Raw genomic sequence first — 18,104 nt, forward strand, 5'->3', positions numbered from 1 at the left:
TCAGCTATCGTAGGTTAGCATGGACTTCACAGCCAAAGCTCTTTGGAGGGAGTCGGGGAATTGTACTTTACTAATGTTAATGGCGATAAAGCTGAAACCACCAGGGACCAATGGAGGTGATCAACCTGAAAACCCTGGTCACCTCTTCCCTCTGGTCACCTCTTCCCTCTGGTCACCTCTTCCCTCTGGTCACGTCTTCCCTCTGGTCACCTCTTCCCTCTGGTCACCTCTTCCCTCAGACAGATCGACAGATTTTGTAGCTACATCTTCAGGTCACTCACTTAGCGTTCAGATCAAAGAGCATGAAGCACAGTGTAGCAGCCGTTCAGTCTCCATAGCTACTACACCCATTAAACAGGAAATATGTACCGGCCTTTAGAAATGAAAGCCACTGGACAGCACTTCAGCTCGCTATCTGCCTCATAAGAGAATCACATAAGGTCATGGTACAACCTTAGTTCTAACAAATTAAAAAAGCTCTTTGACAGTCTGGTAAAATTCCACATAAAACACGCAGGGAAGGGAAACTTTTGGACAACATGTAGCTCCACAGGATTTAGGCAAGATTTTAAATCTGTATGTGAAAATACAGTTATAGGCCCTGCCTACCCTTGTTCACTGTAACTCTTTGGAATGATGCTCGGGATTTCCACATAGAGTCGGCCTCTGGTGTGGCTTTAAGTGGGAGAAAAGCCGACTCGAAAGCAGGGCTCTCAGTTCTCGTCAGCATTGTCTCCGCCCACTCAACCCCCCCCCCCAGCTGCATTTTCTGCCATCATGACTAAAAGCCCCACCCACTCAGCTGCACCGTAGTCATGAAAGGAGGCAGGCCCCGCTCTGTCACAAGAGGATTTCCTCCGACTGCCAAAATATAAATCTTCAGGCTGATGTCTGCCATGCCATCAGATGGGTTTCCAGTACACTGGTGGGGTGGTAACTACTGCAGCAGGATCCACTGGGAATGTGAGTACAGGCCTTAGATTACAATCCTGGGAACTGTGCCGAAAATTTATTGGATAGATCAGCCAAAGGCTGGGGCGGCTTCATAAATTCTGATGCTAGGAAATTCTGACTGGGTACATTTCTGTTGTCTTGATTCCATTATCTTCCCAAGGGAACCATTTGGACGCGTTTGTAACTCTTTGATACTTTTTACTATTGCATTTTATCGTTGTGAATGCAGGAAAATGGTGACGGTCCAAGATGTACCCTGCCCTGTGATGTGCGGAATCAGTCCCAATACCCTGTGCTGGGTAATTGGTTATGGAAAATGCCATTTATAAATTTAGGAGACAGTTTTAGCCAAAGCATCGTACAAAAGTGGGGTTGGCCAGTCCCTACAGAAATTGCGGTCAAGAGGCTTGGTCAAGGCTGCTATGGTGGCATAAGTCTGGACCGGAGCCAGCGACCTTCTGTCAGCGAGTCCTAACCCACTGAACCACAGACAATAATAATAATAATAATAATAATAATAATAATAATACTACCCATCATAATAAAGATCTTTGAAAACGACCTTTTCAAAGCAGCGTGTAGCATCACTATCTCACCCACTCCAGTTTTCACTCGATATGTTTGCCGGATTCATTGCCTTTGTAAGTGTGTCTTTTACTTACCAGAGTTCATTCACTAAATGCCTTAGCGTCCAGAGGCTCCGTACATGTGGCATGGCTTCCTGTTCTGTCTCTTCAGTGCTGCAAATGAAGAACCTGATTGCAGGCTCAAGGACGAGCTTATATAACTATTATCCATCCAGCCATTTTCTATGCCCACTTGTCCTGTGCAGCATCACCGGGGTCCAGACTTCATCCCAGAAGCTACAGGCACAGGACAGGAAACAGCACAGGATGGGCCGCCACCCCATTGCAGGGCGAACTCACACCCACATACAGGCAATTTGGATTCTCCAATTAACCTTAGTATGTTTTTGGGCAGTTAGTGGAAACCAGAGAACCTGGAGGAAATGAGGAAAACATGTAAACTCCAGGCACAAGGAGCTGTGGCAGAAACTCCGAGGTGTGAGATAACAGTGCTGACCTCTGCACGACCGCGCCTCCTCCCACTGTATATGGTTATTATATATTTATGAAAGAAATACACCTTAGTCAATAAGCTATGCTTCTTTTCTTGTTAGTGTTCATACACACATACACACTGTTGTTGTGAAAAAATACCTATAGCTTTTTGTATGTGCAGTCCGTGACTGTAGTCTTTTAATTTATTGTATGACCTATACAGTACATATACAGTACAGCAGTGTTTCCAATCCGGTCCTCGGGGACCCACAGACAATCCACATTTCTGCTCCCTCCCAGTTCCATGACAGACAGTACACATTTTTGCTCCCTCCCAGTTCCATGACGGACAGTACACATTTTTGGTCCCTCCCAGCTCCATGACAGACAGTACACATTTTTGCTCCCTGCCAGCTCTATGACGGACAGTACACATTTTTTCTCCCTCCCAGCTCCATGACGGACAGTACACATTTTTGCTCCCTCCCAGCTCCATGACAGACAGTACACATTTTTGGTCCCTCCCAGCTCCATGACAGACAGTACACATTTTTGCTCCCTGCCAGCTCTATGACGGACAGTACACATTTTTTCTCCCTCCCAGCTCCATGACGGACAGTACACATTTTTGCTCCCTGCCAGCTCTATGACGGACAGTACACATTTTTTCTCCCTCCCAGCTCCATGACGGACAGTACACATTTTTGCTCCCTGCCAGCTCTATGACGGACAGTACACATTTTTGCTCCCTCCCAGCTCCATGACGGACAGTACACATTTTTGGTCCCTGCCAGCTCTATGACGGACAGTACACATTTTTGCTCCCTCCCAGCTCCATGACGGACAGTACACATTTTTGGTCCCTCCCAGCTCCATGACGGACAGTACACATTTTTGCTCCCTCCCAGCTCCATGACGGACAGTACACATTTTTGCTCCCTCCCAGCTCTATGACGGACAGTACACATTTTTGCTCCATCCTGTCTGTGGGTCCCTGAGGACTGGATTGGAAAACACTGCAGTACAGAGCTTGATGCACCATTTCAAGTGGTGATAAACTAAAACCCAAATTATAGTTCTGAACGAGCTATTCTGAGTTACAAAGTTCATTGACAAGCAGACTCACTAGGTGCTTTTTAATTAGTAACATCTTTAAAATAACATAAAATACCAAACATTTGTGTTTAGTATCCCTGTGGGAGCCAATGACTACAGTTGCAATTAATGGCAAAAAAAAGAACAGAACTGAATGAGTTTAAAAATAATGTCAAATATGTCAAGCATTGCTTCTAAATGTTATTTTGTTATGGAAACAATAAATCTGCACATTTCTACAGTATTATGCAAGCATCCCAAGACTTTTCTGTGAGCACTTTGTGTGTGTTTGTGTATAGATAGATAGATAGATAGATAGATAGATAGATAGATAGATAGATAGATAGATAGATAGATAGATAGATAGATAGATAGATGTGTGTGTGTCTGTGGCTGCAATGAAAAAACTAAAAATGCACAAACTCTTGTATTTTGCTTGGTCACTTATGGTTATGGTTAGGGCAGGGAGGCAGTTAAGGTTGTCATAGTTAGCGTTAGCATTCTTCCCATAGAAATGAATGAGCGGTCCCCATAAAGATATGTTTACCCAACATGTGTGTGTGTGTCTTACAAAAGCAGTGTAAGATGGGTTATTCGAACACCTTCCCATATACCTGTACTTGTACAAATGGCAAATAAAGCTTCATTTCAGCTCACAAGCCACTGCTTGACTGGTCTATGAGGCAGCAGCTGCAGATCTTGCTTTAGGTTGCATCTGTTTTCTCCACCAACATGTTTACAGTCGAGTTTTACTGGGGAAATCCGATATAAATTGAGACTGACGGACCAGTGCCAAAAAATATCTATGCTGAATCTTTTTTGGGTGCATCCTTCTGCTTAAATAAAATGTGGCTACAAATTCATTTTCAAAATAAATGTCTGATTTATTTGTTTTGCTTCTGAAGGGCCAGTGAAGCACTCGTGACTGTAGCAGTGGCTCACTGGACATTATTTAGGAGGTTCAGTGCGTCTTTGAATACAGTGAATTACATACCTTGCTGTAGAAAAATCTGCTACTTTAAGCACAACATGTATGTGTCTGTTCCCTACATGGGACACAGTTGTCAGGTAAAAGATGTTTTCCACGAATACAGGACAAGATGTCAGAAAAAAGTACTAACTGACTGAGTAAAACACAGAAATGTGCTTGAAAAATGCTGCTATTTTTTTACTGAAATACATTTTTGTTCAAATATTTTCTTATGCATGGGTGGTATGATGGCCTCCAGGGGATCATGTTACCTGACACCTTCGAGGCGTCCCATACAGCTGCACTCCTGCAGGGAGCCCAGTACCTTCTGGGATAGGCTGAGGGGTCTGCGCAACCCAGTCCCGGATAAGCCGCTCCAAGACGGATGGATTCGTATAATGATCCAGATCTGCAGTATCTTTTTATGCCGTGAAAGCAGCAGAATTGCATACATATATTGGTACACACTTTCTACGTCAGGAGGTGTGTGACTCAGTGGATTGAGCTGCTGTTCCTGAAATCAAAAGGTCGCTGGTTCAAAGCCCAGGGTTGCCAGAGTAATTTCACTGCTGGGGCCTTGAGTTGCTCCAGAGTCTCATAAACCCAGCTTTCTCAAAACAATAATATATGTTGCTTTGTCAGAAGCCTTTGCTGGATAAATTAAATGTGACACATTTTGAATGTGACATTTATATAGCGCAGGGGTGGGGAATTTGATCCACGGAAGCCGCTGTTGGTTTTTGGATGACCTCTCAAGCAGCCAATAAGAATGGGTCCCTGGAGCTGGATCTGAGAACCAATGAGGAGCCACTTCACCCACCACCACTGTGTAGCCCCCCCACCTGGATGATGCGACAGTAGCTAAGCTGGTGAAGGGGCAGGAGAGAATTCACCAGTTAGATATACAGTAGGGGATTATGCACCAGTCAAAGAACAGTAGCAAGACTGCTGTGCCAACATTCCTAATTAATATCCCATGGTTAAAAAGTCACACTGATGATATTTGATTAATGCAGTTATGTTAGCCAATAGATGTGCTCACTGGACCCAGAAGGGGGTGGTGAGTTAAGCGTGCTACACAGAGTTTTATGATTGTTTAACAAGTGCAACATTACACCACACACACGCGCACACACACACAGACCTGTACTTATATCTTTGTGGGGACCGTCCAATCATTCCTATGGGCAAAACTCTAATCCCAACAATGGCAACTTTAACCCCTACTCAGCCATACTCTTAACCATAAGTAACCAAAGAAAATGTTTTTGTATTTTACAGTTTTTAATTGCCGTCAGAGATTTGAATAAAACTGAATTTCCCCTTTTAGGGCCAAAAAAATGTAATGTAATATATACCTGGACCACACACACACACACATACACATTACTAGATTAACAAATTCTAGGAAACATGTACCATCCTCATCATTGCATAACAGAGGCTGTCTGAACTTGATTTCCACAGATTCAACAGCACTTACCAACCTAAAACACATAGACATGAGCGACTGCTCTCCCAAAATAATTCATTTTACATTGTCTGTGTTAACTTGAGAGGCTGTTTGATATGCTAGTTCCAGGGTCCCCTCTTGTACTTTTTTAGAATCCATTTTTGTTTTGCTTGTCAAAAGCTAGTTCACAATATAAGCAAGCTACCTTCTGGAAATACCATGGGAAAATCGCCAACTCGGAGCCCACCATACACAACGCAACCCTACAAGCTTACCCTACATTAGTTATCTGACACTGACCCAGACAACCAATCAAGGGGATTGGTGTGGATTTGAAAATATTGGCAAGAACATGACTTTGGTTACAGCAAATTATGCTGGGCTGAATTATATATTAGTATTTTAAAAAGAAAATTTGAAATATAATTAAAACAAGGCCTTTATCTTCGTTGAGGGGGCAGGGTTGTCTATCTGAGGTAGCATTGCCCCCCTTACACCCCCCCCCCCCCCCCTACCCCCGTGGCTTTTTAGTCTCTGAAATATAGACAGAAATCATTACATTAGCTTAGATTAATTTATTTTGATCCCAGAGGGGAATTCTTGACCATAGAGGTGCAATTAAGTGTGGTTTAGTTGCTACGGCAACTAATCACCCATGCCCGATGACAGTTCAGTTAGCGATGTCTAGCTGCCCCTGATAAGTACTCCTGGCCCTTCAGGAATAAATGAGGCCAGCTGAAAGGCATCTCTGCAGAAATCCCATGAGTAAGACATTTAGTTAAAAAACTAAAAACTAATTTGTAATTTAATATCATTTTATATCTGTGAATATAGACCAGTGGTTCTCAAACTCGGTCCTCTGGCCCCACTGCCCTGCTTGTTTTCCAGCTATCCCTGCCCCACACACAAGTACCAGCTGTCTTTCAGCTTCTGATTGACTGAACACACCTGATCCAGGTAATCAGCAGTGTGTAGGGCAGGGATAGCTGGAAAACAAGCAGGGCAGTGGGGCCCGAGGACCGAGTATGAGAACCGCTGATGTAGACTTTATTTATGTATTTTAATAGTACCTTAATCCTAGAATTATGACATATTGCGAGCTCACAGTGCTATATAAAAAGAGTTAGATTTACACTGTTAGTATATTAACTTAATAAAACAATACATATTAAGAAATAAAAAATGAATGCTTCCATTAAGCGTTATTTAGACTCTGGGTCTTCAGCCATAGTTCTGAAGGTTAACAGTGTATTCCGGTACACAACTGAACTCATCTGTCAATCACTTTTGGTGCCAAGGCTGTTAGGTAACTGAGAAAAATCCACAAACACTGCAGCCCTCCCAGGTCAGCCACAAAAGCCCAAGTATGACAGCTATGGAACGGAGAAGCATCTAACCAGGCTCACATTCTCATTCTTCACATCTAAACCAAACGGGACTCCAGTGCCCTGGGTTTTAATACCAAAGCTACCGAAATAAGCACAGGAGGGTTTAATAAATGACCTCGTCCTTTATGTTCTGCCACAGCAGAGGACTTCCCACGCGTTTCCCATGAACTCCTCCTGATGAAGGTCCATCAAGAAGAAGCAGTGGCAGAAAGCATGTCTGCAGCTCAACTTGTTTTCCAACTCCAACAATTTATACACGGAAGATGCACACACACATTTCACTCCTAGTGATCATGCTAAAACACTTTGTAACACCTGCTTAAAAGTCCTAATGGTACAGATTTCCCAGAGTACTAGACCCAAATGAATAATTCAGTGTCATTTATTAACTTTATTTCCATAATTGTTTACATGGACATGTGAGGTTTGCAGTGCAGCAGAAACACAGGAGACCCAGCTTGTGATGCGTTACCATCTTAAAAGAGAAGAATCACCTAAACACCTGGCTTATTCTCTTCTGCTACAAAAACAATTAGTTTTCTGTCTTTGTCTAAACGAATATACAAATTCTTTTAATAAAAAGGAACAAACAGCAAAATAAATACCGATAAAATATTTAGTCTCTTTCTGACTGTAAGACACATCGTTTTATACATTTTGCCAAAGGATCAGAAGGTGTAGGCTTCAGCAGCTACAAGGTTCATACAAAACCTTCTTTTTAATTTCTCTGTTTCAAGTCTAGCCTGGGAAATACGTAACGGCAAACTGGGTTGGTGGGTGGAAGGACAGTCTTGTTTATGCCTCCCAATATTTCCATTAGGACTGTCAGGGCTTTGGGGGTCTTCAAATAAGATGTGAAAACAGGTATTGAACTACGATGGCTGGACGGTAAAGAAGGATGACGACCAATGTGTCTGGCAAATGGCCGCTTCAGTGTCATGTGACCTCAGCGAAGGCGATGTGATTCTGAGAGGCAGAAAAAGAGGAAAAAAAACATATCAAACCCTTAACAGAATTAACAGGAGCGATTAATCACTTTTCTCCTGCAATGTCGGATGCTTAGACCATGCTGATGGATGAAAGGTTAGCCATGTTTCTCTTTTTGTCAAATATTATTTATATGAGCATTTATGTGTAAATCAAATTAAAAAAAACAATGATAATACAGGATGCTGTGCATTTAAGCAGCTGTGGAGATGGATGTGCAGTGCAGTGTCCTCTCCTTCATCCTTAAGCAGGCAAAACCAGCCACTGTAAGTGTAACGCCGTAGGCTTGGATGGCTTCATCGCGGTTAGAGAAGCAGCCAAGCATTGCAGGCAGAAATATCTTTGTGCTACCTTGGTAATCCTGCTCTACTGCCATATAACCCTTGTCTGCTCCCCAAATCTGAAACCAAAGGACCCCAGGTGAGATACAGAGCACCGCAAATATGGTATTTATGTCGGTTTCTGCAGATGGGTGTCCATGACTGTCCATGATCAAACAGGTAAAGATTTTGTAACATTATGTTAGGCAAAATTACTGAAGCAAATGTCTCTGCGGTGACATGAAATTACATATTTTATCCAGTCTGACACCATTCATCTGAATTTGAAACAACTGAGTTTAACCGTCCTTTCTCAGAGTGACGGTGTCATGTTACAGAGATATGAAAGCAGTGAACATCATCTTAATCTTGAGGGATTTTTGAGACCACTGTTTGCTTGGTTGCCACGGTACAGTAAAAGAGTGACAACCATAATGCAATGCAAAAGACTTACGGAAGTATGATTTGCTGCTTATTTAGAAAAAACGCACGCGTTGGCAGTTGGTCAAAACAAAGGAATGTGAAAAACACTTCAAATAACATTTCAAAACAGGTCGAAAAGATTTCAACACCATGCAATTCAGACATTCAAAACTTAAGCACAAAACCGCATTCAGCTAACAGACTGGTAAATTACTTAATTTTTGATTAAACAAATGCACACAGAAACCTCTCAAAACGCTTTCTAAAAAAGCAAATACTTACACAATGCCCTGTCAAGTGAGGGACCTGGATTTACAGTAAGTCACCGTTTCATTTACAGCAGTGCATCAAAGCCCGAACTGGCGGATCTTTGACAAACAGTCATGAGCACATGCTGTTTTGCGTAAACAAGCAAACAAGCCAGAAGCTTGAGTAACACCCTCTGCCAAATACTCCGGACGGCCCGGCGTAACAAGAAGTGCATGTTGACAATTTACCTCAAAATTATCGCCTACGTTTGATTTGCTTAGGTTGCTCGCCGTCAACCGCGAGCAATCCAGAGATTTGGCGGGCAGCATCACTCCACACAGGTGTGCGTACGTTTATTGCCTTGTGTGATGCAGGTGCTCGAAGCGACTCATCCCCGTGATCCAGCTAAAGAACCTGACGACGCGTGATTTGAGAGCGGTAGCGGGGACAGCCTCCACCTCCCTAAGTTCTGCCACCTGAAGGGCATATTCATCACATCAATGACCGTAAGCACTCCACAAACCTCCGGTTGGCCTGGCCGCATGGAGACGGCGCGTTAAGCAGTACCTGTGAGGCTATGTATTTCTGCAGGGGGCTCTCTACTCTAGGAAGGCTGGTCATGGGAGGGCTGGGCGGTGTATCCTTCTCCAGGGTTTCGTTCGACAAGAGTTTGCCCTTGAAGTTGTGCACAACACAAACCACCTTTGACAGACAGGGGGAAAAAAAAAAAAGTTTTCTGGTCAGCCAGTACCTCAGACCTTCTGGGACCTAACTGAGGCATTTGAAGCATGAATGGAGCATTTCCTTCACTGATGCAGCCTTTCCAGCTGATGCCGATACCCAAGCTGATGGACGTGCTTCTGGCTGTGGCCCCATAAATGAAGAGAAATGTAAAATGCAAATGAATTCATCCAAAGATATTTTAACAGCTTTGATTTCCGCAGGCTCTCTATTTATAAACACAATCTCGAAATGTCACACACAGGCACATTTAGGCCAAGGAAATGGGAAGTCTCCTAACATTATTGTATAAAGGAACTAAATGGCTTATCATGCTATTAAGCATAACCAACTGTCGTCTAGTCAGTTGACAAAGATGCTGGCTAGTTACTATAATGGACCCTGAAATGTGAGGCTTTGGATATTGTTTCCATTTTAATCTCTCACACAGCTGGACATCTGACTAAAGAAATTCATATAAAGTTTGTTTCCCATGGGCACAGCATGAGAGTGCTAAACAAAATGACCAAGCAACCTTGAGGGTGGTCACTAGTCCAAATCCAGAACCAATATCCCAGCTGTCTCAGGAAGTATGTAAGTATGAAAAACCACTAAACCAGAGCAACCTTGGGGCCAGTTCAGGTGAGGCGATGGGACTGACAGCATAGAAAAAGTGCAACAAAAAAAAATCACACTTTAGGGAGACTCCAAAGCCCACCTGACAGGACACGTTTAACAAAACACACTCCGGTGTGAAAAATGGGTAATTACTCTGTTACAAATAACTGAAGGCTGTTGGAGATTCAGGCTCGGATGGAGATGGAGGGAGCAAACATCGCTTTGCCTAGTGGGCAAGTTAAGAATAAAATGATGAAAGAAGCTCATGATAATAAATCTTAAAAGCCAAGGACAGAGAGAATGGAAGGAGCAACAGGAGAAATATTTCATCAACGTCTGACTGGCTGTTGCCTCAGAACAGACATGTAGACAGAATAACTGCAAAGGAAAAAAATGCCTACATTTACCATTATAATGTATATTATTAACATTTTAATACTGGCAATGTTATAATGTCACTGTATAATTCCAGGCTGGACATTAGGCCTGGAAAAGCAAATAAAACAATAGGTATTAGGTGTCAGTGTTGCCTGAATCAGTACAAGTACAGTATAGTTTATACTAAATTGTTAAAATAGCTATGAGAGCAAATTTCACGGCTTATGGCGTTGTATTTTATAGCCAGTCGGAGTAACGTGGAAATGTAACCGTGGTATTGTATGTTTTAGAGATAACAAATATAAAATGTAAATTTTAGAGATAACAAATATAAAATGTTCGTTTTAGAGATAACAAATATGAAATGTTAATTTTAGAGATAAATATTAAATGTTCGTTTCAGAGATAACAAATATAAAATGTTAATTTTAGAGATAACAAATATAAAATGTTAGTTTTAGAGATAAATAAATGTTGTTTAAAGATAAATATAAAATGTTCGTTTCAGAGATAACAAATATAAAATGCCATCAGTAGTTGCACAAAATATTACGCTTCAGCTGACACTCCGACACTATACTCAAGGTTCTACCGCCACTGCACTTCTTACACTTAAAGGCTTTGTCCAGTTATCCATGGCGATGTTATTTCCATTCCTTTTACTGTTATTTATCCACAGACACTGCATTTCGAGAAACGATTTGTTCCATGAATTCCTACACATACCTGATGCCTCATTTTGTTCCCTGAATGTTCTTATGTTGCACTTTTGTCCCTTGTATAGTCTTATTAATTTATCGCTTTAATAGAATTTATTGTGTAGCTCCTGCTCCAACGCTGCTCACTCTTCTACCTGGGCATTCATTGTAAGCTCAGCCTAGCTGCACTCATGCCTAGTTGACTCCTTGTCTTTTATTTATATGGCGATATTATCTATAGGCAAATATATACCTGACAATAAAAAACCTCGAACCTTGTATATGCTGAAAGGTTATGATACGAACACAGACATGATATGAACACATAGTTTCCTACACTTTCACAGAGCTGATTCTGACATGACTGATTAAACTCTCTGTAACACAAGGTTAAGCATTCTAAGGCTTTTTTCCAAGAGAGGAGTTTGTTGACGCCACGTCTGGGCTGCTGGCTGACACGTGGGACGGAGTGGAGGTGATGATGGATGCAAAGTTCAGGGGTCACACAGACGCTGGGAGGTGGCTTTGACGTGCCCAGAACATGTGGAGTTTGTTTACGATGCAGCACTAAGGGCTGAAAATAAAGGCAGAATGCATTGGCAGCCAAAAATAACAAAAAGTCAACATTCACAAGCAAAATATAGATATTTTCACGTTTGTAAAAATACTACACATTTTTTTGGAATAGCTCTATGCACCTTTGTTTCTCTGGCTTCTGCTTCTCCTGGGCTTTCAAATCCATTTTTATAATACTACAGAGAAAAATAACCAACTATCCTATCAATGGTAGCTACTTTCAAGGAGGCACCACGATTAATTTGCCAAATTTGGCCAATTTCTCCAAACTAAAACAATCCAACATTATTCAGACAGACCTTACGCGACGGCATTTTAGCATATTTCATAAATACATTATGAGCAGACACATCAAAGACACACAGAATGCTAGTTCTCAGAGTTTATTTACACTAGCAAATAAAATCACATTCCATGCTATTCTTATCCAGTCGTCACCCTGCCCATCCATTACTACGTATCTAATATGGGGTCATTGTTAGCCTGCAGCCTATCCCAGAATGCAAAGGGTATGAGGCAGGGGACAACCAAGTTGGGATGCCAGTCCATCATAACTGCAATTATGCTGCAAAAAATGTACATCTGCTTCATGTGTCGTCCCAATAGATTGAAAAATAATGTCATCATTGCACATCTCTTATTACATTCTAAATGATGGGCCAGAATGAGCTGTGGTGCATAAACACATAAACTCAGGCACTATGGGCAGGAAAAGATAACTGTAAAACACGTTGTTACTATAATCTCCAAAATAGTTGGGATGCTGTGTGAAATGTAAACAAACACAGAATACAATGATTTATAAATCATATAAACTCATATTTAATTGAGAATAGAACAAAGACAACATATCAGACATTGAAACTGAGAAATTTTGTTTTAAATATATGCTCAATTTGAACAACACGTTTCAAAAAAGTCGGGACAGGGGCGTGTTTACTGCTGCGTTGCATCAGCTCCTCTTTTAACAGCACTCTGTACACGTTCGGGAACCGAGGGGACCTGTTGCTGTGGTTTTGAAAGTGAAATGTTGTCCCATTCTTGCGTGATATAGGATTTCAACTGCTCACTTTGTTGTATTTTTCATTTCATGATGTGCCAAATGTTTTCAGTGGGTGACAGGTCTGGACTGCAGGCAGGCCGGTCTAGCACTCTTTACTATGGAGCCATGCTGTTGTAATGGGAGCAGAATGTGGCTTGGCATTGTCTTGCTGAAATATAGAAGACCTTCTCTGAAACAGACACCTGGGTGGCAGCATGTGTTGCTCCAAAACTTGTATATATCGTTCAGCATTAATGGTGTCTTCCCAGATGTGCACGCTATCCAAGGCATGGGCACTAATGTACCCAAAACCATCACAGATTATTCTTAAATTGTTGTGCTATTCGCCCATGCAGTCTTTCACAAAGTAGGGAACCTCCCCATCTTCACTACACAGAGACCCAATCATCTTACTTACCCACTGCCAATGAACTTAATTCATTGTGAGATATTCAACCAGGTGTTTTGTTTTAGCATCACACAACTTTTTCCACTCTTCTGCTGCCTCGTCTCAACTTTTCTGAAATATGTTGCTGGTATCAAATTCAAACTGAGCACATATTTGTTATGAATCCGTGTATGATTCATTCATTTGTTTTTCCATTCAAAACCAAAAATAATATTTTCAATATTTGTTTCGAAAACCACAATCAAATAACGGATAATGGGTCGTTTTCCAATTTCCCACTTTGCGCTCAAATCCAAAATGGAAAAAACGGAAAACGAGCGCTTTTATGAATTGTTATGAAACAATACATATTGTCTTCTATTTTCAACTAAATATGGGTTTATATGATTTGCAAATAATTGCATTGTTTTTTTGCTACATTGTACACAGTGTTCGGGATGGAATTGCACAAAAAGTATCCACAGTGCAGGTGCAGTTGTAAAGCACGGAATTATGGAATCCACTGGTACCCAGGTACATACCACAGCATACCACAGTATACCTCAGTATACCACAGGAGTCTTTTCATAAGGATTATTGATTGGATATATTCATTTAGGCATCCTTGTGACCCCATTACCTGATTTTAATCAATACTTCTCAGGCAGCGATCCCACAGTCAGGGGCATGCTCCCAGGTACATACCACAGTATACCACAGTATACCACAGGAGTCTTTTCATAAGGATTATTGATTGGATATATTCATTTAGGCATCATTGTTACCCCATTACCTGATTTTAATCAATACTTCTCAGGCAGCGATCCCACAGTCAGGGGCATGCTCCCAGGTACACCGGAACTTTGATCTTTTCTCCTCGGTTTTCCCATTACAACAAGACCTGCACATAAAAGTGAACGACAGCAGCACCAGCTTCTCTGCCCAAATCCACAGGGGCCCACCGGGTTGGCAGGTGACACCCCCGATTCAGATCTGTTATAAAATCTCAGGGGCTGTAATGAGCTCCCAGCTACACCACTCTATGCGACTCACGCAACATTTGAAGATCTGTAGGATTGTTCTAGATCCATGGAATCAGAGGCTCATAAGGCGAAAAAAAATTATTGTGTAGAATACTACCACAAAAAAGGTACTTTATTTCACAAATACGGAAGCAGCCCTATTTATAGACTACTAATCTATAAAGTTCTGCAAAGAGAGAACATACAGTAGAGAGTGTAATTATCTTGATCAATAGCTAGACAACCTGCAACCATTACAATGGAAAGATTCAGGCTCTAAATAAGCCACAAGGCTAAATCAAGGCTTTTGGGAACAGGCTGCTTATTAGAGACGTAAATGTTTGTACTGCTGCACCATTAAGGAAACGTTCTGACTGACCTGCTTTGGAGATCTTTCAAAGCGGTAATAGAAGCCGGAGAGTTATTTCATTACTTAGTAGGATGCAACCCAATTATAATGGGTGTTGGGTCTTTATTTTGCAAATGAAAAATAGTCAAATAAATTGAGTAGAGAAATTAAAAGTTAATATCCTCCATAAAAGAAATGCAACTAAAGGGAATGTGTAAACGCTCCCTAACCAGTATGATAAAAAATTTGGACATTTCTTTAGTTTTCCGTACAGTCCTCAATCCCCCAGTGCCAAATCCTGTGTAACTGCATGCGATGCATCTTCATGATCCTGTTTTCCTCTAGTTGACTATGAAAATGAGAGAAGCAGTTCGCAAATGGAATAATTCCTTTCTCTAGAAACATAGCTGATTTTAACAGTCATGTAAGAAGTGTTGTTATTAAAACTGTGAAATAAAAATGATAAAATTGCATATGTGCAAATCAAACAACAGTACTATAATAATAATAGAAATCTCAATATATCCAAAGTTTTTTTAAATATTCATGCTTCTGCAGAACTGTGCGGAACTGTGTGTATGTCAAAGGAAATGTTTCAAGCTTTTTATCTGTTTTAATTGTATATCTGCTCAGATCAAAAAACACAATTTGACATTAGAACATCTGCAGATTTAGAGTAACATAAAAACAAACAGGACATTCTTACGTACTCTAAAAAGTCACTGATATCTAGTTGGACAGTTTGATGAACATGACCTCTGTGTTGGATGGTTGCTGCAAATACTGAGGTGAGGTTTTGAAATGCTTAAGTTACAGACATATGTGTAGATAGAATGTAGAAAATGATCCCTTTTATAAATGGATAAAAGGTTTGAAGGTAATACCCAGTGATCAGTTCATGAGTATGTGCTCCTCCTAGAACCTGGTCAGACCGTCTTTACATTCCATAACTGCCTTAATCTTGAGGCGTGGAATCACAGTATGGAAACATTGTGTGGATACCAAAGTACTGGGCTGTAGCTGTTGCATGTGTGGCCCTTCAGACAGTCTGAACCAGCCTGGCCATTGTCCTCTGACCTCCTGTTTTCAGCCATACGGCTGCCATGGACTGGATGCTTTCTGTTTACCTCTCTTTTCTGAATTTCTGAATTTCTGGAACCGCCAACTCTGACACCAACAATCATCCATGATCCATTTATATTCCAACTGTTTATCCAGTACATGGTTTTTGGGGACTCAGAACCCATCCCAGGCAGAACAGGGTACCAGTTAAGGGGATGCTGACTGGGATGCTGATCCATCACAGGGCACAGACATCAAACACTATGAACAATATAGAGAAGCCAATTAGCTTAACTGCATGTCTTTGGATTCTAAGAGGAAACTCAGTCAACTGATGGAAATCCACATAGACATGGAGAGAACATCCAAATCCCACACACACACAGACCACAGACAGGACACAACCTCCCAACCCTGGGGGTGTGAAATGGTGCTACGCCACCATACTGGGCCACCCACCAACATACGACGTTCAAAATCACACATCTTGCCCTCTACAGCATTCAGCTGAACAGTACCAAGCCACTGACCCAGTCTGCATCCCTTATTCAATGAATTGCAGCCACACAACTTGTTTGGAGTAGCAGGCTGCTCTTTGTAATGAGAAGTAAACCTGTATAACTAGTCATGAGCATAATTCATAAAATATTCCTATAGACTGCTGTGTGTGGGGGTGTGTAATTATAATAGCATATGTCTGACTGGAATGGACTCTTAATTTATGCAAATGTTACAGTTTAGGAAACATATAGACTGAAACACTGTAGAGTTAGTGAGACGATCACGCTGGCGCTCAGTGCCCGTGAACGACAGGCTTGATACTGTTTGCGCTCATCTTCCTGAGCCCCATGCATTTCATCACCACTGGATAATCACCACTGGATAATCACCACTGGATCATCACCACTGGATCATCACCACTGGATCATCACCACTTTCCCTTGCTCCCGCTTTCCCCCAAGCGGAATGTGACAAACACACCCATGCACAGCATAGCAGAGATGACATTATTATACAGTAAACCAGGAAAGCTCCTCTCGTTCTGCTCTATCCTGTTTGTCTGCTATTGTAATTATGTTTCGTTTCCCTCTTTGCTGTTTAGTTTGGCGTAAGGGAGGCCACACCGACCTGATGTAATCCAGGAGTATATCCAGCAACTTTATCTAAAGGAGGTTTGCTTGCTCGCGTGTTAAAGAATATTCTGTACCCATGACCTTTCCTCCACAAATGGCGCCTCCCAGGACCTGAGCATCATTCACGTCGCCCAGGGAGACGGGAGAAGCGGCCGACTCCTCCAATCAGATTCGAGCTAGGGGACCAGGTAAAGGGATAATGCCTCGAACACACACATGCTGTTGCTGTCAGCAAGAGCATATATGGATACCACGGCAATTCCGTCCGCGCAAAGCAATTCCCCCACGCTAATGTTTCCTGCCAGGCCGTGCAACAGGGCTTAGAATTCTTATCCAATTTTTCTTGCTAGAAGCGATGAATAGAAATCTGTCTCCTTGCTCTCCCTTCATAAGTGGCTCACAAAGGACTCGTCTCGAGTTCAGCAAACAAGGCCAAAGTAGGAAAGGACTCGGCACTACATAGCTGCAGCCGAGAGCTAGTGCCGACAGAAGAAGAGTTTTAAGCAGGCGGCAGGTGATGCTCTGCAGCGTTTATACAACTCCGGAGATGTCTGAACTCCATCCTGGATTACAAAGAACAAATTTCACATGTATAATGTGAGGACTTGAGAAACTCAGAAATAGCTGCCTTCCTGGGATTTCGGCCGTGCCTAGAGTTTGCAGAGAAACGTGCAGTAAAGGAAAAACATCCAGTATCTGGACGCTCTGTGGCTGAAAACACCTTGTTAATGAGAGAGGCTAGACTAGAACAGCCAGACTGGTTCAGACAGGAAGGGCAGCAGTGCAACAATAACAGAACATTCTACAATAACAAGACAGAGCACAATGGTATGCACACAATATTTCCATAATGTGAATCCAAAATCAAGGTAGTACCAAAACTTAAATGTGGTCTGGTTCCAAGGTTCAAGGTTCCAGGAAGGTCAAACTAATTAAGTACCTTCAAAGCAAATACCCATTTATAAAATGGGTCATTTTACACAATATACACCCACGTGCAAATATCTGAATACTTCAGTTTCTCATTTTTGTGACTGATTACTTTAATCCCTTAACAATCATTTAAGGCTCCTTAGTCCATCTCTATAGCTTGATCTCAGCACCTTATTCCACAGCATTTGCCAGATTTAAATTCGAACTAAAAGATGGCAGACCAAATGGAAGATGGGTGTGCATTTCACATGTACTTTTATATTACTCATTTCGCCACTACCTGGC

The 18,104-nt window shown here is 41.8% G+C and overlaps 1 protein-coding gene across 6 annotated transcripts in view; it reads right to left on the reverse strand.

Moving 5' to 3' along the window:
• Positions 1-7,049: 7,049 nt before the first annotated feature.
• The window catches only part of plppr5b (phospholipid phosphatase related 5b), a 44,068-nt gene continuing 33,013 nt past the window's right edge, over positions 7,050-18,104 (reverse strand). The window contains exons 7-9 of one of the 6 annotated variants that reach the window (XM_048976615.1): positions 9,468-9,602; positions 8,260-8,308; positions 7,050-7,887 (exon numbers count right to left, since the gene is read on the reverse strand). In XM_048976615.1, the coding sequence (XP_048832572.1) occupies positions 7,868-7,887; positions 8,260-8,308; positions 9,468-9,602 (204 nt within the window). In that variant the 3' untranslated portion in view covers positions 7,050-7,867. Of the gene's footprint in view, positions 7,888-8,259; positions 8,309-9,251; positions 9,377-9,467; positions 9,603-18,104 lie in introns of all 6 variants that reach the window. The other 5 variants (XM_048976613.1, XM_048976614.1, XM_048976612.1 and 2 more) reach the window with 5 other exon arrangements.

The sequence above is a fragment of the Brienomyrus brachyistius genome, chromosome 15 (genome assembly GCF_023856365.1).
Source record: "Brienomyrus brachyistius isolate T26 chromosome 15, BBRACH_0.4, whole genome shotgun sequence".
Lineage (NCBI taxonomy): Eukaryota > Metazoa > Chordata > Actinopteri > Osteoglossiformes > Mormyridae > Brienomyrus > Brienomyrus brachyistius.